The sequence below is a fragment of the Dendrobates tinctorius genome, unplaced genomic scaffold (genome assembly GCF_039654945.1).
Source record: "Dendrobates tinctorius isolate UK_male_01 unplaced genomic scaffold, ASM3965494v1 ptg000065l, whole genome shotgun sequence".
Classification (NCBI taxonomy): domain Eukaryota; kingdom Metazoa; phylum Chordata; class Amphibia; order Anura; family Dendrobatidae; genus Dendrobates; species Dendrobates tinctorius.
In genome coordinates this window covers 27,516,248-27,542,974 of record NW_027361733.1, presented here as the reverse complement: position 1 = coordinate 27,542,974, position 26,727 = coordinate 27,516,248, and the positions used below count along the sequence as shown (strand labels likewise).

The 26,727-nt window shown below is 46.3% G+C and overlaps 1 protein-coding gene across 1 annotated transcript in view; it reads right to left on the bottom strand.

The window, feature by feature from the left end:
* Nucleotides 1-24,423, bottom strand: part of PRPF6 (pre-mRNA processing factor 6) — a 38,890-nt gene extending 14,467 nt beyond the window's left edge. The window contains exons 1-18 of the mRNA XM_073580851.1: nucleotides 24,099-24,423; nucleotides 23,207-23,372; nucleotides 22,970-23,088; nucleotides 22,617-22,695; nucleotides 22,005-22,181; nucleotides 21,762-21,917; nucleotides 21,538-21,632; nucleotides 21,284-21,440; nucleotides 20,018-20,180; nucleotides 19,816-19,934; nucleotides 19,367-19,585; nucleotides 19,118-19,240; nucleotides 18,913-19,034; nucleotides 18,525-18,663; nucleotides 18,307-18,426; nucleotides 17,559-17,735; nucleotides 9,842-9,975; nucleotides 2,535-2,626 (exon numbers count right to left, since the gene is read on the bottom strand). Of these exons, the coding sequence (XP_073436952.1) occupies nucleotides 2,535-2,626; nucleotides 9,842-9,975; nucleotides 17,559-17,735; nucleotides 18,307-18,426; nucleotides 18,525-18,663; nucleotides 18,913-19,034; nucleotides 19,118-19,240; nucleotides 19,367-19,585; nucleotides 19,816-19,934; nucleotides 20,018-20,180; nucleotides 21,284-21,440; nucleotides 21,538-21,632; nucleotides 21,762-21,917; nucleotides 22,005-22,181; nucleotides 22,617-22,695; nucleotides 22,970-23,088; nucleotides 23,207-23,372; nucleotides 24,099-24,265 (2,524 nt within the window). The 5' untranslated portion in view covers nucleotides 24,266-24,423. The remainder of the gene's footprint in view (nucleotides 1-2,534; nucleotides 2,627-9,841; nucleotides 9,976-17,558; nucleotides 17,736-18,306; nucleotides 18,427-18,524; nucleotides 18,664-18,912; nucleotides 19,035-19,117; nucleotides 19,241-19,366; nucleotides 19,586-19,815; nucleotides 19,935-20,017; nucleotides 20,181-21,283; nucleotides 21,441-21,537; nucleotides 21,633-21,761; nucleotides 21,918-22,004; nucleotides 22,182-22,616; nucleotides 22,696-22,969; nucleotides 23,089-23,206; nucleotides 23,373-24,098) is intronic.
* Between the last annotated feature and the right edge of the window lie 2,304 nt (nucleotides 24,424-26,727).

Below are 26,727 nucleotides of genomic sequence, written 5' to 3'. Positions count from 1 at the left end.
AGAGGGGAGTGCTCTCGTCCCTGGCGTTAGGGGACTGCTGTGGGGCAGACACAGTGGAGGAACTTCAGTACGGGTATAAACGCAGACTGGTCAAAAGGCCACTTATTCTACACAGATGGCGCAGGCATCGTGGATTATCAGGTCAGGAACGCCTGAAATTGTGGCAAAAAGGAGAGACTAGACTACTGCCGGAGATAGCTGAGCCCCTATGAGGTAGGAATCAACCAGTCTGGACTGGTCCTACCTGATAAGAGATGGCGCTGTCGCTGCTCAGTCAGCAGTGTCTCCCAGATCCAGTGCAGGATAGAGATGAATGCCTGCTGTGTCCTTTGTGTTCTGGAGTAGATGCACGCATCTCGGTCCGCTGTTACTGGCAGAGACACGCCGCTTGCTGTGCACTGAGTGTCCTGAGGTAGATTGACAGACAGAGTACAAATCTACCGATAGTGGTATGATCACAAACTTGCAGGCAGTGATCCCCGATACTGGGGGCATGTCTCGGGTGACAGGGGGAGGGCTAGAGAGGCACACTCGCGCCTTAGGCAAAACAAATGCGGTCATCGGAGGGGGGCGTTGCTAAGCCCGAGGTGTGCACAGATTGGCCTGGTTATGTGCAAGGCGTGCACAGATTGGCCGGGGCTGGCAAGAGGGCGAGACTACACGGACACCGGTAAAAAAGGCCCAAAGCCGGGGGCTAAATTAGCAGAAGGGCCCAGATTTAGCTGCGCCATCTCTGGCTAATGTGCCGGCCAGCGAAAACAAAGTATGGTGCCCCTCGTAATGGATGACACGCCAACCATCAGTGACAGGACGAGGGGAGCAGGGAGACACAGGCACAGCAGTATGCTGCGGAGCAGTGTGCCCCAGCCAGAGCTGCAATGGGAGGTGTGGCCTGGACATAGCAGAGATTATCTGACCCAACGCCACCTCCCATCGGGCAGGAAAGAGCGTGAAAAAAGAAAATGAAAGCTGCGACCTGATAGGCTAACACGCCAGAGGGGGCATGTCCAACCCGAACATAGCCCAATCGCCAGCGCCGGGACGGACGTGCAGATAGGGTGCGTGCCTGGCGATGGAAAAAGCGGTGCGATAATAGGACGGCACACTGGAGGGGGCGTGTCCGGTACTGAAGATGGCTGGGGCACGTGAGCCGGGACTAAACGCGCCAAGAGGGGCATGTCTGGCCGATAAGAGAGGGCTGATAGGAGACATGCCGGGTGGGGAGGCGTGCCCCTGACGAAAAATGGACGAAGGTCAAGAAGAAGGCTGCAAAATGTCGGGGACCGCGCGCTAGAGAAAAAAAGGGGCGCGAAAATAAAAGAGTAAGTCCTATGAGGAGGGGGTAAGGGCTGCAAGGGCCTAAGAACTAGCAATGGAGCGAGCGTTGCTGCAGGGGAATTGGGGATGTATATACTGCTATGTGTGTCCGGCTCCTCTTCCGAGAGGAGGATCGCATCAGGAGCCCTCGGGAGGGAGAGGGTCCTGGGAATGAAGATCCTCCTTCCCGCACCGTCTCCGGACGGTGCAGAAGACGGCATCAATCCCTTACCAGAATGGGGGAGGCCACCACAGTCTTCCTCTCAGCCATCTCCGAGGAGAGGGGTGAGAAGGGGAAAAGGCATGGGACCGGCCACCGGGAATCACACTGAAACACCCCTAAGGGTGACAGAGGATTAGGTCCTGCCTGCGGGTCCTAGAGTGGGCGACACCACACTGCTCTCGGGGTCGCATAACGTGGGAAAACAGGATGAAAAAATCTGCACCCTGTTACCCTGAAGAATCTGAAAAACAAAAAGGGAAAAGATTAATAAAACACAACAAGACCAGAAAAAGCAAGAACTGCAGATCTGGGGTTAGATCCAGGTCCGCCTCCTACAGAGACTAAGCTTAAACTGGGGTACTTGGTGCCTGTCGGTGGATGAATACTACTGAGGAGGAGCCAATGTTCCTTTTTTTGCATAGTGTCAGCCTCCTAGTAGTAACAGCAGCATACACTCATGGTTACCAGTGTCCCCCAATGAAGCGATAACGAAAAACTTATTACAATACCACTGATTGGAGTATCCTATGGGAACAATTTCACTAAAGAGAACATGTCGGCAGGATTTGAACCCCCAAACTTTTTATACGTGTGTGTAGCTCTTTCAAAGACAATCCAGCAACACCTTTACATGGGGTCCGTGCCTCCATTACTGAGAAATGACCATTTCAGCAAATGAGGCTGAAGAACTAAGGTAGTTCTGAGGCCTCTGACACTCCAGTTCCATTCCCCACACTGAGGCCCCAAACTCCTGCATGATCAATGGCTCTTTTGACTGAAGTCACACTGCGCAGTCAAGAAGGAAGAGGCTTCTTGTTAAAGTTTCATGCACATATAAATATTTTGGGGTATGAAATCCTGCTGAGAGATTCCTTTTACGTAAATAGATAAGCTGTATCAACTGTAGAGAGCAAAGAGAAGACGAACAGAGGAGAGGGAAAGGTTTTATTCTGCCTTCCAAAAAGTTTACATTTCCCAATATCACGACTCTCACCTGAATTGGGACATTCCTGCAAAGCCTTTGCCATTAAATTATTTGCAATATTCTTTAAACCAGCTCTGAACTCTAGCCGCACTGACTCCAACCTGCAGAAAATAGGGGGAATGTCAAACAGAAGCCTGGACAGTAGCGTATAGACGTAAACATATAAAATCAGCAAACAGCGGCACAGTATCCCAGTAACAGAATTATTCACAGATAATCCCACCCTTACATGCAGGTCGTACATGCAATTGTCATATCCAGCACAAGAACTAAACAGGGACAGTAGCAATCCTGGTCACCACATAGATAACACTGAATTACCAAGGTTTTGTCCCTCGGATAATTTTGAGTGTTCCTGATAGATTTTTTCATGCCGATTTCAGAAATGACTTCAGATTTTTCCTATCACGTAAGGTTTTTGAGAAATGATATGAAACATTATAATCAGGGCTGTGGAGTCGGAGCTCATTTTGGTGGAGTCGGTATAAAATGGACCGACTCAGACTCCTAAAATATATAATAGATTGGGTACAGTAGTTCAATGCACAATGTGCTGAATATTTTTTCATAGGAATTTGGTAAAGTTATGAAATGTCCTATAAATGGCTGTTCTATTCCTGATCTAAGGCCACATTCACACACAGCGTTTTTGAGGATACGTTTTTCAGCTGCAAAAGCAGATCAGCTTTTTAAAAAACCGCATCACCTGAAAGGTTTTTGAGCTCATAGATAATGTTTTCAATAGCAAAAGCACATTAGAAATCTGCTCTATCCATTTATCCATATCTTATCTGTACCAAATAGAATGAAAGCCCGGTAGCACACAGACTATTTTTTTTTTTTTTTTTAGCGCCAGTCAGGTACAACTTATAGCTGCCCAAAAGGACGCCCAGGACAGGCATTGCTCGTCTTCAGCAACACATCAACATCAATTGATAGTTGGAATAAATAGACTGCATTCATCACCTCTTAAGTTGCAGGCTTTATTTTCAAGTGTAGGGGTGTGCAGTATAAGGTTCTGCAGCAGCTGAGGTGTGCAGTATGAGATTCTTCGGAACAGTATGAGGTTCTGCCCCCCCTAGTTTTGATCCTGGCTAAAACAGTTTCTTATAGATATGGTGAACCCTCAGGTAACCCTTAATGAAGGTCAATGGACACAGGTGGCTGAATTAAAGGAATTGCTTAATCACCTATTTAACGTGACTAAAAAATTACAAGCCAAGGATTTAACTCCTGGCATTTTCATAAGGGAGTGGAAGAACTTGCTATTTTGCCTGTCCCAAAGAGGAGGTTTAATCACAGATGGCATTTCTGCTTCAATGAAACGGAGAGAGACAGCTATTGGAAAAGAAAATTTTTCTGGCAGCTGTTTATGTGGACCCAAGTCATCGTATATTGCTTGATGATCAACAGCTTACTAAAGGAAAAGAAGCTCTGACTGAGGTAGCAGTTAGGATGAGTGGCCTACAGGAGGACTGCCAGGCGCAAGAGGACTTGGGTCCTGACAGTGCTACTGCTGCCATATCTTCATCCTCATCAGACAAGGAGTTTGACTTTGACAAGTATTTGGATGATATGGAGCAGGCAAAGCGTTGCTGCAAGGAAAAAGATTTCACTCCGTCTCCTATAGCAAGCAGATTGACCATATTTCAGCAAAATGTTTCACTTGCTCTCAATGAAAAATTCAACCGTTCATCAAAACTGACTGTGCATGAGGCAATTCCTTTATACTTGGAAATTGTTAGAGATGTTGCCCATGTGGTTAAGGCTTTGCCTCCAACCCAAGTAAGTGTAGAGAGGATGTTCTCTGGCCTTAAAATTATTAGGTCAGATTTTAGGTCATCTATGAAGGAGGATCTGATGGAGGCAATTCTATTTCTAAGAACAAATTCATAGACTGCACAAATGTTATTTAGTATGTTTTTGTTGAAAACTGTTTTTTGCCACTTACATACTTTATTACATAGTGATATATTATATATATGTAATCGATATTATAGTGTATTACATATTTACAATTTATTACAGTTTTTTGTGTTCTAAAGTTGTATTCCAATAAATATATATTATGTTCTAAATGCCTTGATTATTGTATCATTGTACTACAATAAATTTTTCACTTAAATATAAGCAATATATGTTGGAGTCGGAGTCGGAGAAAGGGAAATTGAGGAGTCGGAGGTTTGGCTTACCGACTCCACAGCCCTGATTATAATATTCTGTTATAATTCTAAAAACTCATATGAACTTTTTCTGAAACAGTATTTTCTGAATTTTCCACTCAAATAACATGCGAATTCCACGCAGGCGCAGTGAATCATTTGGCTGACTGTGTACGGAGCATACCATATCTCCTGGGCAGGGGAGAAATCAAAAAACAATACTGACATACTTAGAGCATGGCTGAATGGATCATGACCTTCAATGCAGTTCGCTGCCCCAATGGTATGGAGAGAGCAGAGATCATGTAACACATTTGTAAGGCAGAAATAGCAATCTAACAGGATTTTCAGCAAAGAACAAGAAATCAATAGAATATCCTAATCTTCCTTCAGCCATAAGACCAGTGCCACACGATGAAAGTCTTCGTGTTCCAAAGCCGCCCAAAGTATGGACAATGGAGGATGACGAAGATGAACTAACAATGCCAGTTGAAAATGAAACTGCTGCAGACCCAGACTTTGAGCCTTCAACATCTAATCCACATCTGTTCAGTCAAGTTGATCTGAGTGACTTGGTCAGAGATTTGAAATTGTCAAAGAGGCAGGCAGAATTATTGTGGATCAAGGCTACAAAAACGGAATCTCTTATTACTAGTAACACAGTCGTCAAGAAAACCTTAATCAATTTTTCAACCATGTTAACAGTTTAACCTTTTGCAACGACATCTTGGGGCTGTTTGGTGCTCTTGGATGCAAACATAACCCGAAGGAATCAAAAAACAACAGAGAAATAAGCCTCTCCGTGTGAATAGTAGGTAGCCTCCAATGCTGCAGCTGACCACCGGATAAGAGCAAAAAAAAAAAAAAAAAAAAAAAAGAAGAAGGATCGACCAGCTGGATATAGGTAAAAGAACTTCTTTATTTCAGATCGTTAAAATGAATCCAGACAGGTTCAGAACAAGACGACATTCTGACGTGTTTCTGTCCGAAGCCCTTAGTCATAGAAGCCCCTAGTCATATGACTAAGGCCTTCGGCCAGAAACGCGCCAGAATGTCTTCTTGTTCTTAACCTGCCTGGACTCATTTTAACTATATGAAATAAAGGATGAAGTTTTTTATCCATATCCAGCTGGTCGATCATTCTCTCTTTTTTTTTTACCCGAAGTAATGGCGACTGTTCATTGACTCGTCAGTTTTAAGTCTGAAGGCTGTTTTACTACAGTCATGGCCAAAAGTTTTGAGAATGACACAAATATTATATTTTCACATGATCTGCTGCCCTCTGATTTTTATGTGTGTTTGTCAGATGTTTTTATCACATACAGAAATTGCAATCATATTATGAGTAGCAAAAGGTTATATTGACAGTTAGATTGAGTTAATGCAGCAAGTCAATATTTGCAGTGTTGACCCTTCTTCAGGACCTCAGCAATTCTCCCTGGCATGCTCTCATTCAACTTCTGGATCAAATCCTGACTGATAGCAGTCCATTCTTGCAAAATCAATGCTTTTATTTTGTCTGAATTTGAAGGTTTTTGTTTGTCCACCAGTCTCTTGATGATTGACCACAAGTTCTCAATGGGATTAAGATCTGGGGAGTTTCCAGGCCATGGTCCCAAAATCTCTATGTTTTGTTCCCTGAGCCATTTAGTTATCACCTTTGCTTTATGGCAAGTTGCTCCATCATGTTGAAAAAGGCATTGTTGATCGCCAAACTGCTCTTGGACAGTTGGGAGAAGTTGCTCTTGGAGGACATTCTGGTACCATTCTTTATTCATGGCTGTGTTTTTAGGCAAGACAGAGAGCCCATTCCCTTGGCTGAGAAGCAACCCCACACATGAATGGTTTCAGGATGCTTGACAGTTGGCATGAGACAAGACTGGTGGTAGCGCTCACCTGGTCTTCTCCGAATAAGCCATTTTCCAGATGTCCCAAACAATCGAAAAGGGGATTCATCAGAGAAAATGACTTTACCCCAGTCCTCAGCAGTCCACTCCCTGTACCTCTTGCAGAATATCAGTCTGTCCATGATGTTTTTCCTGGAGAGAAGTGGCTTCTTTGCTGCCCTCCTGGAGACCAGGCCTTGCTCCAAGAGTCTCCGCCTCACAGTGCATGCAGATGCACTCTCACCTGCCTGCTGCCATTCCTGAGCAAGCTCTGCACTGCTGGTAGCCCGATCCCGCAGCTGAAACACTTTTAAGAGACGGTCCTGGCGCTTGCTGGTCTTTCTTGGGCGCCCTGGAGCCTTTTTGGCAACAAGGGAACCTCTCTCCTTGAAGTTCTTGATGATGCGATAGATTGTTGACTGAGGTACAATCTTTCTAGCTGCGATACTCTTCCCTGTTAGGCCATTTTTGTGCAGTGCAATGATGACTACACGTGTTTCTTTAGAGATAACCATGGTTAACAGAAGAGAAACAATGATGCCAAGCACCAGCCTCCTTTTAAAGTGTCCAGTGGTGTCATTCTTACTTAATCATGACAGATTGATCTCCAGCCCTGTCCTCATCAACACCCACACCTGTGTTAATGGAGCAATCACTGAAACGATGTTAGCTGGTCCTTTTAAGGCAGGGCTGCAATGATGTTGAAATGTGTTTTGGGGGATAAAGTTCATTTTCTAGGCAAATATTGACTTTGCAAGTAATTGCTGTTAAGCTGATCACTCTTTATAACATTCTGGAGTATATGCAAATTGCCATTAGAAAAAATGAAGCAGTAGACTTTGTAAAAATTAATATTTGTGTCATTCTCTAAACTTTTGGCCATGACTGTACACAACGGAAATATCTATCCTTCTATAACTATTGGACATGCCATACACATGAAAGAAACGTATGAGAATATGGAGTTACTGTTGACCCACATTAATAGAAATTATGACTGGAACATATGTGATCTAAAAGTTGTTGCACTTTTTCTTGGACTGCAGCTTGGATATACCAAGTATTGTTTTATTTGAGTGGGACAGTCGTGCACGAGAAATGAACTATTTCAGAAAGGACTGGCCACTCCGCGAAAACCTGGTTGCTGTACAGAAGAATGTTAAACATAATCCTCTCGTTGATCCAGCAAAGATATTTCTATCTCCTTTTCATATTAAACTTGGGCTTATGAAGAATTTTGTCGAACCACTGAACAAAGAATCGGAAGCCTTTTCTTACTTGCAACAGAAATCTCCAAGAATAAGTGATGCAAAGATTAAAGAAGGTATTTTTATTGGCCCACAAATCAGAGATATAATCAATGACAGTAGCTTTGATGGTCTTTTGCAAGGTGCTGAACAAGTGACATGGAGAGCCTTTAAAGATGTGACCTTCAACTTCCTTGGCAACAGCAGGGCACCGAACTTTGAACAACTCGTGGACAACATGCTTACAGCATATAATTTGATGAAATGCAATAGGTCACTAAAAATGCATTTTCTACATTCTCATTTGGACTTTTCTCCAGCCAGTCTTGGTGCCGTTAGTGATGAACACGGTGAAAGATTTCACCAAGACATTGCGCTGATAGAGAAAAGGTACCAGGGAAAGTGGAGTACGTCAATGCTGGCTGACTATTGCTGGAATCTTATTCGAGAAGCATCTGACACGGATTATAAACGAAAGTCATCTGCAAAACACTTTTGAACAATTGCTTTTGCTACTGACATCGATACACATGTATGTAGTGTCTCGGATGTCATAATGAAGACTATAAGCTGTTTGTTAAAAACCTTACGTGATACAGACTTTTGGAGCACATATTCGTGTTCAGCATATCAAAATCTATAAGATGCAATAAAATTCTCTCAGGGGACAAGAACTTCCCAGAAATTTGTTGCGCAGTGTAATTTTCTCTGCTTTATGGCATTGTGGGAAGCAAAACTATATAAAAAAAAAAAAAAAAAAAAAAACAACAACACAAAAAGGACCATAAGTAAATAAAACAAAAACGACCATAAGTAAAATTACACACACAGCATAGATCAACATTAACTGAGGCTACAGCTGCCCCACTCACCCAAATATATATATATATATATATATATATATATATATATATATATATATATATATATATATTACACATACACAACCAACAATTAGAAAATAGGGAGCCCCTTCTGATACTTAATTTTAGTGTAAATACCACTTTATATAAGTAAGCAGAGATAATATGCGAGACAGATGAAGCTGCATCACATAAGATACACCAAGACTGCAGTACATACATCAGCTAGGATACACCGAGACTCTTCTGTTTCCACATGACATAGGGGGACATTGAAACTGTTGTCTATGCATCATATAGGATACACTGACACTCTGCAGTATATAATTCAAATACGATACGCAGACTGCTGTGTATATCAAATAAGAGACAGTGAAACTTTGCAATATACATCCCATAGGAGACATAGTGCTGTAAACTTCACATAGAAGACACAGACTGCTGTATACATCACATAGGATACATGATCTGGCCTGCTTTAGTGTCCTGGCACTTCTCCAATGCTACTCAGCATTGAAAAGCTTACAGTTCAAGCCAGGGGGTGTTATAATGCCACTACAAAGAATAGTTAATTTTCTAGAGTGCAAATTCCCCTTAAAGGGAATCTGTCACCCCTTTTTTGAGATATCATAATGATATCATTCAATTGTGCATCACATAAGGATTCTCTTAGTACTTTTGCTTCCCCCTGACCCCGCACCTTTCATGCAGAAATACCTTTTTTATATCGGTTCAGATGTATGTAAACTGCCGCTGTTCGGTCCACTGGGCGGGGCTTATTCAACTGCTCCCCCCCTCCCTGTCTTGCTCTACGCATTTCTTCTTATGTAGAGCAAGACAGGGAGGGGGGGGGGAGCAGTTAAATAAGCCCCGCCCATTGGACCGGACCGTGGCAGTTTACTTACATCTGAACCGATATAAAAAAAAAAGGTATTTCTGCATGAAAGGTGCGGGGTCAGGGGGAAGCAAAAGTACTAAGAGAATCCTTATGTGACACACAATTGAATGATATCATTATATGATATCTCAAAAAAGGGTGACAGATTCCCTTTAAGCAAAGAAAGCCAGGAGTAAGGGGAGGTGTGCGCTACTGCAGATAAAATACAAAACCCTTTAGCGAGTTAAAAATCTCAGCAATGACAAAGAAGGAAAACTGACCATAACTCTGGAATCCTCGGATTTTTCAAACGAGATTTCTCAAGGATGGCTCTTGCCCTGGTCAGCTGCCCCACATTTTCCTCCAGTCTAGAGAGCAGCAGCCAAAGAGGGACTGAATGGGGGCATTTCTTCAGCTGCAATATAAAAAATTATATAAAATATATGCTAGCTATAACATGAAAATGCCTATTGCCTATTATAATTAATATAAAACATTACAGAACAATAAATCAAGAAAAGACAGTCAAGCTTGAGCACTGTTTTCATGTACATTAGGTAGTTCCTTTTGTCAGATACATTTCTCAAATACATAATGGAATTATGGCCCAATGCTGACCGATTTCCTAACTGATGCAAATAGAAATCAGAGGACCCCATTCATTTTTATGGGGTCTGTCTGGTTTCAGTTAAGTATCCGTTTTTAGATTGAGGAGAAAGCATGCAGAACTTTTTCGTACACTGTAAAAAAAAATGACACCAAACAGGCACAAGACAAACCAAATAATTAATATAACTATTCGGCTTCTGTTTCCATCAGCTAGCAAACAGATGTGCTTTGAATATGAGGAGAAACAGAAAAAGAGGGATTTTTGGTTCTTACCGTAAAATCTTTCTTGAAGCCTTCATTGGGGGACACAGGTTAACATGGGTTTATGTTGCTGCTAGGAGGCCGACACTATGCAAAACAAGAAAATTAGCTCCTCCCCGGCAGTATACACCCACTGACAGGCACCAAGTACCTCAGTTGGTGAAAAAAGCAGTAGGAGAAGCAACAATAACTCTGAAAATATGTACCAACACAACAAGGGACTCGTAGGCCCAACACAGTACGACTTAAACAGGGAGGGTGATGTGTCCCCCAATGAAGGCTTCAAGAAAGATTTTACGGTAAGAACCAAAAAGCCCTCTTTCTTTATCGCCTCATTGGGGGGGACACAGGTTACCATGGGACGTCCCAAAGCAGTCAAAAGGGTGGGAAGAGAGATTAGGGGGAACGTGAAGACAGGACTTAGGAAGGTTCTGCAGGCGGCGGTAGCACACCGGCCGACCTATCTAAGCCTGAATCAGACGAGGCCTAGGTATGAACCTTGTAGAACCTCGCAAAGGTGTGCAAGGACGGCCAGGTTGCGGCCCTGCAAAGTTGTAAAGCCGAAGCCTGGTGTCGGACAGCCCAAGAAGCACCTACAGCCCGGGTGTGAAGTGGGCTCTCACTCCCGGAGGGGGCCGGTTTTCCTTAACGCAGTAAGCTTCCAGGATAGAAGAACGAACCCAGCGAGAGATAGTGGACTTGGATGCCGGGAATCCTTTCCGGCAACCTTCAGGGATGACAAGCAGGGAATCGGAATAACAAAAAGAAGCGGCCCTGGCCAGATAGACACGCATGGCTCTCACCACATCCAGCTTGTGGAGCGACTTTTCCAGCGGATGAACAGGCGAAGGACAAAAGGAGGGGAGGACGATGTCCTCATTGATGTGGAAGGAAGATACCACCTTGGGAAGGAAGGAGGGAACGGGCCTGAGAACGATCTTATCCTGATGAAGGATTAGGTACGGAAAACGACAGGATAAAGCCGCTAGCTCAGAAACTCTCCTAATGGATGTAATGGCAATCGGAAAAGTCACCTTCCATGAGAGAAGGGAAAGAGGAATGTCCTGGATAGGCTCGAAAGGCGCACTTTGGAGAGCGCCAAGAACGAGATTAAGATCCCACGGATCTATCGGAGAATGGTGAGGAGGGACAACGTGGGCAACTCCCTGGATAAAGGTCTTGACTTAAGGCAAGGGGGCCAGATCCTTCTGGAAAAGAATTGCCAGAGCAGAAACCTGGCCTTTGAGAGTACTGAGGGACAGGCCTGCATCTAGGCCGGATTGAAGGAAACCAAGTATGGATGGAATAGAGAACGACATTGGAAAATCATTGTTGTCGTTGCACCAACGGAAAAAGGCCTTCCAGTACCTATGGTAAATGCGGGAGGAGGCTGATTTTATAGCTCTAATCATGGTCTGAATGACCTGGCTGGAAAAACCTGACTGTCTTAGAACCGCGGCCTCAACAGCCATGCCGTTAAACTCAGAGACTGAGAACTCTGGTGGTAAAGGGGGCCTTGTGAGAGAAGATCCGGACGGTCTGGAAGTCTCCAGGGAACGTCCGAAAGCATGTTCACCAGCTCCGCATACCAAGGACGTCTTGGCCAGTCTGGGGCTACCAGAATTACTGGGATGCCTTCTGATTTTATTTTCTTGACCACTCTTGGAATCAAGGCCAGTGGAGGAAACAAGTAAGGGAGTCGGAACTGAGACCACGGGATTACCAAGGCGTCGCAACCGACGGCCAGAAGGTCCCTGGACCTGGCTACGAAGCGGGGAACTTTGTGGTTCATCCAAGACGCCATGAGGTCGACGTCTGGAGTGCCCCAATGCTGGCATATCTGATTGAAGACCGTGGGGTGGAGAGACCATTCGCCTGAAGCTAGGCCCTGGCAACTTAGGAAGTCGGCTGCCCAATTTTCCACCCTTGGAATGTGAACGGCGGAGATTGCCGGAACGTAACGCTCTGCTCAATGTAGAATCTTTGCTACTTCTGCCATTACTTGTTTGCTGTGAGTACCGCCCTGGTGGTTTATGTACGCCACAGCCGTGGCGTTGTCTGATCGAATTCGGACTGGTTTGTCCGCGAGAAGAGGCTGCCAGCTGAGGAGAGCAAGGAAGATCGCTCTGATTTCCAGCAGGTTGATGGGGAGCAGAGACTCTTAGGCGCTCCAACGCCCTTGGGCGGTCTTCCGCTGGAAAACCGCTCCCCACCCAAGAAGACTGGCATCGGTGGTGATGACTTGCCACTGAAGAGGAAGAAAGGACCTCCCTTGCAGGACTGACGAAGGCATTGTCCACCATGTTAGGGACTGCCTCACTCTGGGAGGCAGGAGTATGGGGCGGTCCAGGGAGACTGAAGTCTTGTCCCAGACTGAAAGGAAGGACAGCTGAAGGGGACGAGTGTGGAATTGGGCAAAGGGGACGGCCTCCATGGAGGCTATCATCTTCCCCAGGACCCTCATGCAGAACCGAAGGGGAACTGGGACTGTCCGCTTCAGGGATCGGATTCCTTTGCAGAGAGCTGAAAATTTGTCCCTCGGAAGGAACACCTGGGCCAGGTTCGTGTCGAACTCCATGCCCGGGAATGTCAGTCGCTGAGTTGGGAGCAGGTTGGACTTCTCGCTGTTGATTATCCAACCGAGACATGTGAGAGTATCCAGGGTAATCAGAAGACTCTGAAGGCAGTCTCGGCGGGACGAGCCCTTGATCAACAGATCGTCCAGGTAAGGGATTATGAGGATCCCCCTGGAGCGAAGGATGGCCATGACGGCTGCCATGACCTTTGTGAAGACCCGAGGAGCCGAGGCTAGGCCAAAGGGGAGGGCCGTGAATTGGTAGTGATCCTCCTGAATCGCAAAGTGAAGAAACCTCTGATGTTGCAAACAAACAGGGATGTGGAGGTAGGCATCTTGTATGTCTACAGAGCAGAGAAACTCTCCGGGCTCCATTGAGGCGATTACAGAGCGAAGGGACCCCATCTTGAAGTGGAGGATCCTCACGTGGCAATTGAGTAGTATGAGGTCCACGAATGGACGAAGCGAGCTGTCTTTTTTCGGGACTACGAAGAGATTTAAGTAGAACCCAGAAAACCGTTCGTTTGGAGGAACGGGAACAATTACTCCGGTGGATAGGAGGGAAGAGACGGCCTGGAGGAGTCCTGGGGTGAGGAACGGTTGTTTGGGAGGATGAGACAGAAAGAAGCGTCTCTTTGGGAGGGAAGAAAATTCGATTTTGTAGCCGGATGTGATGATTTCCCTGACCCATGCGTCGTTGACAACAGACAGCCACGCGTCTTTGAAAGTAGAAAGCCTGCCTCCCACCGTGAAAGAACTTCCAGGTGGGGGTGACCCGTCACTTGGAGGAAAATCTACCGGAGCGGGATCCTGAGGGCTTGGAGGGTCGGCTCTTTGGTCTCCAGCGGGGTGCGGGTTTATACGATGGTTTTCTCAGTTCCCCGGAGGTAGAGGGCCGGTCCTGCTGGGAGGAATTTTCCGAGGAAGGAAAGGGGCGAAAGGACCTAAACTGACGAGGAGCTTTTCTGCTGAAAAAACATCTAGGCCGAGACTGAGAAAGGGAGGTACTTTTACCTCCGGTGGCATCAGAAATTATCTGATCCAGCCAGGCGCCAAAGAGCCTAGAACCCTGAAAGGCTAAGTTACTGAGTGACTTCTTCGAGGTGGAGTCCGCACTCCATATCTTCAACCAAAGGATACGGCGTATGGCAACTATGTTGCTGCTAGCTATTGCTGAACACCCGGCTGCATCCAAAGAGGCGGTCAAGAGGTATTTACCAGCATGATTAATTTGGTCAGCCAACTCCGCTAGCTCGTCCTGAGGAGCCGACGCTAAAATGCCCTTGCGAAGAATTTTTGCCGAGGCTGAAATGGCTTTCGCTACCCATGCGGAGGCAAAACTGGGACAGAGAGAGGCGCCAGTTGCTTCAAAAATCGATTTGGCCAGCGATTCGATCTGCCTGTCCGTTGAATCCTTAAGTGATGCGCTGTCCGGAAGGGATAGAACCGTTTTTGAGGAAAGATGGGAGACTGGTGGGTCCACCTCGGGAGCTTTGGCCCATTTCGTGAGAAGGTCCGCATTAAAGGGATATAGCACGTCTAGGTGCCTGCGTCGAGGGAACTGCTTTTCAGGATGCTCCCAGTGTTTGGTTAACGTAGTCTCGAACTCCTTGTGATAAGGAAAGGTTCGGGAGGGAGGTTTTGCTCGTTTGAAGGGGACAGAGCATTCTTGTGGGGGCGTCTTGTCCTCCTTTATTTTGAGCGTTTGGGTAATCGCCGATATGAGACTATCTACCATGTCCTGTGTTTTGGACATGTGGTCTGAATCTGAGTCAGACCCCGAGTGGGAGTCTACGTATGACCCAATGTCGTCCTCTGAAGAAGGGGACGGAGGCGAGGAGAGCAGCCTGGATGATGCGGAGGGGCCTTGTGAGCTCGAAGAAGAGCCAGACAGCGCCCCGCTTCCTGGAACTCCAACCCGGTCTGTCCCTCTGAAGGTCGCGGTCAGGTGCGGACGACTCACCGTGAGAGGCGGTCGGAGCACAGGTGGCTGTAGATAGCTGAGGTAATCATTCTAAGACCTGGACCACGGACTCAGACACTTTAGTCAGGTCCGCGACCGACTGAGACATTTCAACAGCCCACTCTGGGGGCGGGGGGGAGCTCTCATCAAGGGGTTCGGTGTGCTCCTGAGGGGCAGACATAGAAGGACTGCAGGAGCGGCAGAAAGGTGACGACTGACCAGATGCCCACTTCTTTTTACAGCGCGCGCAGGCGTAGTGAGTAGCGGTGGGCCTAGAATAGGGAGCCCTTGCAGGGTCGGGCATATGTGGAGTCTGCGGCAGTATAGCAGAACGTATCTGGTGAAAGTACTGCAGGGAAGTTAGTGAGTACTGCCGAGGGGAGCTAATTAGAGCCCCAGGAAAAGCAGAGCCTACCGTAGCCTTATGCACAGCAGAGCAGAGTAGAAGTGTCCCCCAGCAGAGCTCCTTGCAAAGAGGAATGCTAGATTCCAGCAGAAGGACCTGAGCGGTGGGAGGAGCTTAGCGGACATGCCTTGCGCGTGGGCGGAGCTTAGGGGGGGGGCGCTGCACAAGTGGGCGGAGCTTAGCGGGGGGCGCTGCACAAGTGGGCGGAGCTTAGCGGGTGTGCTGCACAAGTGGGCGGAGCTTAGCGGGTGCGCTGCACAAGTGGGCGGAGCTTAGCGGGTGTGCTGCACAAGTGGGCGGAGCTTAGCGGGTGCGCTGCACAAGTGGGCGGAGCTTAGCGGGTGCGCCGCACAAGTGGGCGGAGCTTAGCGGGCGTGACACGCAAGTGGGCGGAGCTTTGCGGTCGTGACACGCACGAGGGCGGAGCTTAGCGGCAAAGTGAAAGCAGCTCTGATAGGCTAGAAAGAAGCGCGAAAAGCGCGCGCAGAGCGGGGGGCGTGAGCCGATGACGCTGCCCGCCCGCAAACGAAAATGCCAAACCGCGCCCGGAGACTGGCTTTCTGCCCCTGATGCCCGTGACGCCGCTGATAACAGTAGATACTGGCAGTAGCTGCGGGAGACCCTTGCTGAGCTCCCGGCTGCGGCCGGTGAATAAAGAACCTGGCGAGGCACGCGCCTGGGAAAAGAAAGGGCGCAAATTTTTATTATTTTTTTTTTTAAAGGGAGTGCGGGCATTGAGGGGTTAACAGCGGCGCCGATGGCTACTATGTGAAGGAGAGCGCCGGGCCGGTGGGGGCAGTCAGACCACTTACCTGACGCCCAATTCTTGAACACGAAGAGGATGACTACAGGAGCCCCACGAATAGGGGAAAGGTCGCTGGGAAGGAAGATCCTCTATACCCGCACTGCGTCCGAGCAGTGCAGAAGACGGCGTCAACCCCTTGCTAGAAGGGAGAAGGCCACCGCCGGTGACCACCGTCTTCCTCTCAGCCCTCTCCCGGGAGAGGGATGAGGAGGGGAATTGGCTAGGACCAGCCACCTGACATCAGCCCGTAGCACCCGAATGGTGATAGGGAAAGGGTCCTGCCTGCGGTACTGAGAGGTGCGATGTGGGCGATACCACATTGATCGCTCAGCCGCCTGATATGGGAAGGCAGGGTGAGAAATTACCCCGTTTCCCGACGCTGTATCTGGAAAACAAATGGAAAAGATTAATAACACAACTAAAACCTGTAAGGAAAAAAAAGATAGTTAACTGCGGATCTGGAGAGATCCCGGTCCGCCTCCTACAGACACAAAGCACAAACTGAGGTACTTGGTGCCTGTCGGTGGGTGTATACTGCCGGGGAGGAGCTAATTTTCTCGTTTTGCATAGTGTCCGCCTCCTAGCAGCATACACCCATGGTAACCTGTGTCCCCCAATGAGGCAATAAAGAAAAAACGCCTAAATCAACATGGGAACTTAGCCTGAAACACTGATTCTAAGCCTAAGGTGTACATTGGCAGCTTTTCCACACATATACTTTAATGCTGTCATAGACCCCCCTTCATAAGATGGCAGTCCATGACAGTTTAATGACCGTCTGGGCAGTATGCACCTGAATATAATTTGTTTAATAGCATATTTCCTATACAGAGGGTCACTGAAAAAAATACCAGGTGATATACGAGATAGTGATAGATATATATATATATATATATATATATATATATATATATATATATATATATATATAGTCCTCAAGCTGAAAGCAGCACACCAAAAGAAATCCAGTCAAAGTGCTATTTATTAGCCCATCTGGCTAGTTACCCATAGAGCGATGTTTCGGTCCTGGGAGTTGTGGGCTAATAAATAGCACTTTGACTGGATTTCTTTTGGTGTGCTGCTTTCATCTTGAGGACTATTTTTGAGGCTTGGTATATGCCTGGAAGGCTTGCACCCGCATTGTCTGTTCAATTTTTGTGCTGCTTTTTCCTTTTTTCATTATATATATATATATATATATATATATATATATATATATATACACATGCACATACATACACACACACATCTATTTCTTTACACCATGGGTGGACTCATCCTGACAGTGGCCACTGTTGGGCATATAGATCCTGATCTTAAAGCCATAAATGTATTGTGCATGTTGCCTTACAAATACATAATTATCCATATGCCCTTACCCCTAAATTGTACGCCTCTCTGGAATTCTCTATCTGCTGCCGTTGCTCTTCAATTTGGCCCTTCATCATCCAGAGTTTGGGGAAATCTTCATAGTGGCTCAGCGCCTCCTCACACAGTTCCAGAGCAGCTTCAATGTTCCCCAACACCCACTCCAGCTTCACAGATTTCATGAACACCTGTAGGCATATAGTAATATAACTTGACAAAAAAACATTAAGCCACATGAATTGTGCTAGATTTTATGCAGAAAATTAAAGAGCTTGTCCACTACTTTTACACTGACGGCCTAGTCTTAGGAGGCGGATATATAGTACCCTGTGGGAGCCACTACAAGTAGACGGCCAGCTCCGCAAGTAAGTACTTCCTGTCAGCAGCAGCCAACACCAATAACAGCTGATCGGCGGGGGGTGCTGGGTGGGTGTCAGACTCTAGCCGATCAGACATTGATGACCAACTCTAGCCGATCAGACATTGATGACCTACTGCTCAGGTCATCAATGTAAAAGTAGTGGACAACCTCTTTAATGAAAATCTGTTGCATCAGATAGAATAAACCTACCCACGAAACTAAGCAAAGTGAAAAGCAGGATAAGCATAAAGTGCAACATATTAAAATTAAAAAAGCAAACTGCAAACGAATAAAAAAAAAAAAAAAAAAAAAGCAAACTGCCGCAATTTTTTCACCCGCGAAACAAAGAAATACATTTCCATCCAATCCTCAGACAATGCCTGCAGAGCGGTGCTTACCCTAGCAGTGGCTGCACTGCTCCTAGCCTTAGCCAGCAGTCTTCTAGCCCTCTCATACTCATTGTTTTCTGACTCCAACTTGACAGCTGCCAACCAGATCTCTTCACTATTGGGGTTCGCCTGAGAAGAATAAAATATAATTGATGGATTTTCCTCCAAGAGAATCTCCAGTCATACAACAAGAATCTAGTGGATGAATATGCAGTCATAATACTAACCTGGAAAGCAAGCGCAAGAATACTCCTAGCAGCTGGCACATCCCCTGCTAGCCACTTGGACTTTGCGCCCATCAACCATAAAACTTCAGCCTTAGGACAGTGGGCAACTGCTCTCTGCAGAAGGGTCTCCAAGGACTCCCTAAGGGAAAACAGGCATCATTTTGTAAGTTCTTAATATGACAGCAAAACTAGGCTTGAAGCCCTACACATTATTATACAGGGCATACTATTCTTTTTTTTTTGCACGGATTGTGAACTGTAGCCTACTTTAACCCTCAGAATTTTTTACAATTTTGCAGGCTACTTATGCCTGTCATAGTTGCAAAAAACATCTGGCCATATACACAGAGAACATGTTCGAAGAACATTTTGGGACATTGCACTGTACCTTGTACCATGGTTCTTTTCAAAATAAGCAGCTCGGAGCCACACACTTTTCTTGCTGGGAAAAACCTGGAGGGCATGGGCATAGATGGCTCGTGCACACTCCAGGGCGCCATGAGAAACACACTGCAATACAAGATTATATATATGTCATTAGGTGCAATGAACATTGAGATAATGGCCACATTTTGTCAATATAAAAGACTAACACTATCTGCATCTTCCATCCACGTGTGCTTCCGGTCCTCCTCTTCTATGCCAATACCGATGACTGCTCTTACTACCGCCTGGCACGTCACCACACTGCCAGCTTTGTCACACTCCTCAGCATCCTATAGTAGAACAGTAAGCTACGTTAGTGAAACGGAAGAGAGACTGGTTATTTAGTCGCCTTACACTAAAAAGGTCATTGAAAATCTCATACTAAGAGCCCTCCCCTGCCCACATTCACAGCTGACCTGTATCCACTGTTCCCTATTGATTTCTACTCCATTAGCTCTCAGAGAGGTGATAGCTCTGTCTACGATCTTCTCCACCATCTGAGTGTTCCCATTGGCTTCTTCCAGTTTGGCAGCTGTTATCCAAATATGTCTGTCGGTGGGAATATTCTCACGGGCTTTGTTCAAGACCTTGCGGGCATTCTCATAGGTCTCAAGCCTGGCGAGGGCCAACCACAGCTGGGGGATAAACAGGCAACACGCATATGTAAGACAGTAGAATTTACCAAGATTCTGACTTTTGGCATTTTAGCTTTATAGGTATAATAGAGGGTTGAGATCCAGACAAGGTACTACCAGGACATAAACATTAGTAGAAGGTAGTATGCCAAAAGAATTAAAAAAAAAAAAAAATGCCAGAGCATTAGACTCTTACATCTGTCTTAGTTTCCGGCATACAGCAGTCTCACCTCCACACTGGTCGGGCAGCATTCCACAGCACGGCTCAACATAATACGAGCATCCTCTGGTTCTTCCAGCTCCACAGCAGCTTTCCACAGACGCACAGAATTTGGGACATGTTCTAGAGCTGTGCAGATCAACAACAAGGACATTATTATGTGTGACAATCCAGCAGACTACGTCAGAGGACTATAAACCTCTAGTACTCACCCTTCCGCAAAACACGTTTTTTGGCTCTGAGATCAGTTTCCAGCTCTGCAGCTCTGATGTAGATCCGTACAGACTGTGGGAGGTGACAGATGGCCTGAGCCACCACGGCTTTTGCGGTGTCTCCCGGCTGCAGTCGAGCAGCCTCCAGCCACACGTCTTCACTCTACAGGAAACAAACATTACATTAATATATTATTACCATCTTGTAAATCTAGGATATGCCATCACTTTATAACATAGGCATTCGACCTCTACTACTACCGATCATAAAAATAATTGGGCCACAGAACTATACTAAGGCTGCCACTCCTTTAGTGATTTTCTCTTGCACGGCAGCTCCCCAATTCCCATTGGGTCTGAAAATTTAGCACAACCTTATTTAAAAGTGAATGGGTCTGGTTGCTAGTGGTCAGGAGGGCTGCAGAGAAACCTAGGTAAGCTGCTCGCCCACCAATCTATATACACTTCATTCTCAAAATTGGCAGGGACTCTATAAATCAGATTTTAGTGATAGCATATCACTAGGAATACCTTTTAAAACTACTATAATTTATGTTGTATTTACCATAATATAATTTAGAGTTGCTCTCCATACAACCTATATAGGCATAAGGCCATCAATTTGAGGAGGTAGCTCTGTCCATAAGTCAGAATAGTGTGTCTCCCGCCCACCAAGACAAGCTAGGAACATGAAATAAACAGGCTTTATTATATGGACAACTACATGTTCCCTCATTAAAGGGGTTATCTGGGATAGTTATTTTTTTGTTTTTTTACTATGGGCCTAAAAACTAATAGGCAGGTAGTTTCTAACTACCTGCATGCTCTACCTGGCAACAGGTAGAGCGGTTATTTACTACTCCTGACAATGATTTAGCTGCTCAATGTCAAAAGAGCAGCTCTTTCAAGGTTGCTCTGTCGACAGGGAGTGACTGCCGACGTCATGCTGATTGACAGCAGGCTCCCCGTAGTTAGAGAGTGGGGAGCGGGCTAATAATAAGCACGGTGTCGGAAATCACACCCCATCAACAAAGAAGAGCAGAAGAAAAGCTGCTGCTCTGTAAACGTAACATTAGCAGGAGCCGAATTATAGGCAGGAGCGGTCTGTGACCACTTTGTGCCAGCAGACGGCACTGGGCTTAACAGGCAGTTGGTAACATACCTGCCATTTAGTGCTTAGGTCTAAAGTAAAAAAAATTTTTTTATATATATAACAAACAAAAACTGTCCTGGATAAACCCTTTACCACACAAGAATATTGCTCACCTTGGGACACATCTCTGTGCCTTTCATGATAAGGTTTCTGGCTACTTGCAGTTTGCCTGTAACTTCTTCCAGACGAGCAGAAGCAATCCAAGCTGGTGGATGATGCGGATTGGTCTCCCGCACAGACTTCAGTAGAAGACGTGCTTTCTTAATATCACTGGTGAGTAGGGGGAATAAAGGAAAACAGGCAATTAATCGAAAATGTCCAACAACCAATGAAATAAAGTATGTTATACCAGAATTACCACACTTACTTGATATCTCCCCCATGTGTTGGAATCATAGAGTTCAGGTCAGTCAGATAACCTTTAGGATCCACCACCGTCTGACCACTGACAGAGTCTGAAACCTATAGGCATAATAATTAAGATGTACAAAGTCATTTGCGAGTTGATACTTACAAATCCGAATGACATTTACACAGGGGCCATAATGATGTTTACGGTAATTCCCCTTGTAAACCCCCTTGCCCCCTCACCTGGCTCAGCCTCATGTCCATCAGAGTGTTTCTGGCCTGACCAATCTTTCTCATGTCTAGATCCCCAGATCCAGGTGTCATTAGACCAGGGGTCATTCCTCCTGGGTACGGGGTGTTTAGCCCTCCAGGGAATGGGGTATTCAATCCTCCAAATTGCTAAAGTAAGAAAAAAAAATACATACAAACTGTGCTCTACATAAGTTCAAGGTTTCTGTAGTTATCGCACAAACACAAAGCACTTACTGTCTGCCGAGGATCAACAGATGTATGATTCTCTCCAGTTTGTAAATGTTTGGCGAAGAAGCTGTCAGGGACAGGGGTCAGCTTCTCATGGCGAGGATTTCTTTGGCGCTTGTTGCGGGCATCGCCAACCTCTGGGATGCTCAGCCACTCCTCTTCCGTCACTTCAGCCAGTTTTCTCTGGAAATAAAATAATGTAAGCATGGAAAATTGTGAGCACAGAAAAGACAACTCCAAGGCCCCAAAAAGCCAGTGTGAATGGAGTGCTAGTGCAAATGTGTGATTACTGCTCCATTCACTGTGTATGGGACTGAGACATATCTGAGTGCAATCTTCATCAGTCCAAAAACAGAGGAACAACGAAAAGTCTGTGCACTCTACCGCTCCATACACAAATGAGACACCCATTCTGATTTATGGAATAATCTATTTACATCTAAGAGAAGGAACTATAGATGACAGAAAAAACATGGCTTATAATATGACTGACAATGGTGGTTACAAAATAGCTTCTACCTGTCACATAATAAAATGCAGGAGAAATTTTCATACACAGCTGAGCTCGTAAGGGACAGAGCCAAACAAAACTACAAGGTTGTCTCCAGGCTTGCTTACCTTTAAATCAGAGAACTGCTGCTGGATTTTAGGTCTCTCCATACGGTACTTCTCGATTTCCTCTTTCTCCCTCTGCTCTCTTAATAAAAAGAAAAAAAAGAAAAAAAGGAGCAGTCATTAATAGCAGGACCTCTAGGTACAATATAGGGGGTCCTAATACTTCCTTTTTAGATCCTGAAAGGAGAGACGTTCTGAACAAGTGAGCCGTGTTCTGCTGGACTCCAGCCATCCTCATATTACCGAAAGGTCACAATTCAACACTATATAATTATTCAGAATTTGCAGAGTTGTGGGGCCCAGAGTGCTCATACAATCACTGTCACCATCATCTTCTTGTAATATTGTTATTTCACCTTCTTTCCTTCCTCCTCTCATCCATCCTCTTGTCCAGGGCAGCATAAATAGCATCAGCTTCTTCGTCATCCTTCTCATAGGGACCACTGGAGAACAAGCTTCCAGCATAACCATTAAACTGGAGATCGAGACAAAATAGGAGACAGTTTTAAAAATCTCACTCGTCAGAATTTCTATGAAATGACAATGACCCTATAGAAGGGCAGGCTGGATTGACTGTGACATTTTATAATCACCTCATCATAATTTGTGTCGTTCAGATCTTCGTCGTCATCGTCCGCTTGGTTTTTCTTCATTTGGTCGCCCACTGTCCTCTTCCCTGGTGGTGCATGGCGGTCATCTACTGGGTCATTGGCATCACGAGCCGGACCAATATCAGAACGGGTGGTGAAACCGGTAGCACTAAAAAACGACGAGGAAAGAACTAAATCCACAAAATAATTAAAGGGGCAGCGACTTACAAGAGCTAACCTCCACAGTCCCTCCCCGCCACCGTCGGCAAGGGACGCAGGCCCTCCCCCCCCCGCCACCGTCGGCAAGGGACGCAGGCCCACCCCCCCGCCGGCAAGGGACGCAGGCCCACCCCCCCGCCGGCAAGGGACGCAGGCCCACCCCCCCCGCCGCCGGACGCAGGCCCTCCCCCCCGCCGCCGCCGGACGCAGGCCCTCCCCCCCGCCGCCGCCGGACGCAGGCCCTCCCCCCCGCCGCCGCCGGACGCAGGCCCTCCCCCCCGCCGCCGCCGGACGCAGGCCCTCCCCCCCGCCGCCGCCGGACGCAGGCCCTCCCCCCCGCCGCCGTCGGACGCAGGCCCTCCCCCCCGCCGCCGTCGGACGCAGGCCACCCCCCCCGCCGCCGGACGCAGGCCACCGTCGGCAAGGGACGCAGGCCCTCCCCCCCGCCACCGTCGGCAAGGGACGCAGGACCCAATGACACAAGCAACTCTTAGTAAATTCACCCCTCTCCATTTTCATGGCTGAGCGTCGCAGCCGCTCACCACACACGCGCCCCTCTCTAGACAGCCACATACTAGACACGTTATACGGCCTTTGTGCTGGTGTCCCCGCCTATAGCTACCGAATACCGATAACAGCAGAACATCACCTGCCCCAGAACCAGTCCTGCTCTTACCCTCTGCCCAGACCGGGCACATAGCCCAGCGGGGCCGCCATGCCCAGGAACGGCTTCTTCTTCTTGTTCATAGTGCCCGTGATGGACGCAGTTAGCCCGGAGGCTCCGCCGGGGTTACCGGCTCCTGAGGGCCCGGTGCCGCTTCCTGACGACGAGGAGGCCGCCATTTTTCAAGCAGAGAAGCGACAGCCGACCGTCTCCCACAATGCACCGCGCTCTGCGTGTCGGCAGCTGCCTGCGCAGCGTGACCATAGGGTAAACGCTAGACAGTATGGGCGCCTTCGGGTGTGACGTCATTTCCGGGAGCGTGGTACCCTGGGATGGGGCGTGTTCCGACAGGAAAAGCAGGAAGAGAAGCCTCCGTGACCATAGAGCCGTCACATAGAGGCCGGCGCCATCTTACTGGAGACAGCCTGAGGAAAGTCTCCACAACAATGGCTGCCGTTACCAGGCGTTACTGCAGGGAAGGCGTGTCCTATACTGTCAGTGCATCATCCATGTTGAGGCTTTCACCGAAGGTAATACAAAATACATGTTTGGGTTCTTGGCTCCAGGGTGTGTGGGCGTTGTTGGTAGTGAAAATGTTCTCTCACCTGTAAAAAATAAAAACACGAGCACACACGTATAAAATAGACGTTAAAGGCGTAAATCAAAAGAATAAGGTGCTAATAAAAAAAAATGTGTCAAAGAAAACTAGGCAAAGGTGCAAATTCAATGATGAATCCGGCCAAGTTTTTTGACTTTGCACAAAATTCATGACCCACGTTCTCCATTTTGAAGAATTTGGGGCAAATAACGTGAAAATGTTTAGACAAAAACCAAGAAAAGTTACTTAAAAAAAAAAAAAAAAGCAAATGATGAATAGGGGCCTATGAACACTGAGATGTAGCAAACTTTAAACTGTTCATCACTTATGTGGGTGTTCTGATAGCAAAACTGGGTTGTCATGTGGCAGAATTCATCAAATATTAATTTGCCTTGCGTAAATTTGTTTTACACAAAAAAAAAATTAAAATTGCTTGACATGTTGCAGTACCCAATAACTGCCTCTAGATGGCGATGTATTCCAGCACACAATGACCCCCCCATCCCGAGTGATTTTATGGATGCCTTGAATTTTTGCAATATTTTTGTTGGGCTTTTCGTGTTAAAAATTTTGAAACCCGTCTGTGCGCCTGATTCATCATTTGCATTTTTTTAAGTCACTGCTGTCCTAGGCATCGGTTTATATTTGCTATATGCCCCGATAAAAGGTCAATCAGAGCATACTGGGAGTTGTAGTCCCCCCTAGCTGGAGACATAGAGGTAGCAGAACCTCTGATGATCATGTTACACTGGATCCTGTACTGAAGGAATGACAGGCCGTTGTTTCATTCCTCGGCCATTAGGGGCACTGTTGTTCTTTTGGATCGCAGCTTATGATAATTTATGTAAATCTGTTCTTCATGACGACAAGTTCATTGAATATTTATAGAATTTTAAAAAAAGCGTGAAAAAGAATGTCCTGGGAGAAATGTGTGTCGTCAGTGAATGTGATTAATTACATGATGCAGGATTCAGTGCTGCTGATCATAGATATAAACCCAAATACAGGGAGTACACGTAGTCAGCAAAGGTCACAGCAGGAGGGATGCTATGGAAAATTGGTAGAGCAAAAGTGGCATTGACCCACCCAAAAAGTCAAAGTGGCCCTGGGCAAAGCTATAATGGGTGTAAACGTACCAGCCTCACCTGAGTCCTGGGGGACCAGTGGGCAAGAATTATAAATGGCACATGGCAAGTGGAAGGCGGGTTAGACTTGGTCCACCCAATGTTTTTGGAGGCGGAAAAATCCGACTCGTTTTCTGAACCCAGTTCAGGAAGCGCTTTTTTAAATTTATGTGGCTTTTTTAGCCTTTTTATCTACCTGAAGCATTTTTTAGGGTTTTTTAAGCTTTCTTTTCAGACTTTTGACTTCAAAGGAAAGTCAACATGATTTTGTCCAAAGGAGCGGCATATCATAACATGGGACGTTCTTGGAAACATTGTAGAAAAAAATATTAAAAAAACCTTTGTATGAACTGTAACATGGATTATACATTGAAATGAAGAAAAAGACTTTTCAAAGTACACTTGAAGCATTTAAAAAAAAAATTCTTCTTGTAAAACTCTGTGAACATAGAATGACATGTACCAGAAAAGCTGCAGACTTGTTATGTCCCATGAATGAGACATTTTACAGACTGTCCTGTACATTTTACATGCTGTATTGCAGTCTCTCATATTGTTTACTGTTGCTATGTTTCCTGTCACCTGTGTTTTGCATAGCTGAAATCCTCCCTTTCCATCAAGTTTGTCCCTTCTGTCTCCTCTCCCTCTTCTGGGTGTGATGTCACTTCCTTCTTCTTCCCCCTGTGTCTCATTCTCCATCTTGACTTCATTAGAAGCACATTGTTATAAGTTTATACTAGAGTTCTATCAAGCCCGATGACGTGGGTCAGAAATGAAGACAAAACACGGTATATCACAGTTCATAGAATCATAGAATGGTAGAGTTGGAAGGGACCTCCTGAGCCATCTAGTCCAACCCCCTGCTCAAACAGGATTCGCTAAATCATCCCACACAGATGTCTGTCCAGCCTCAGTTTGA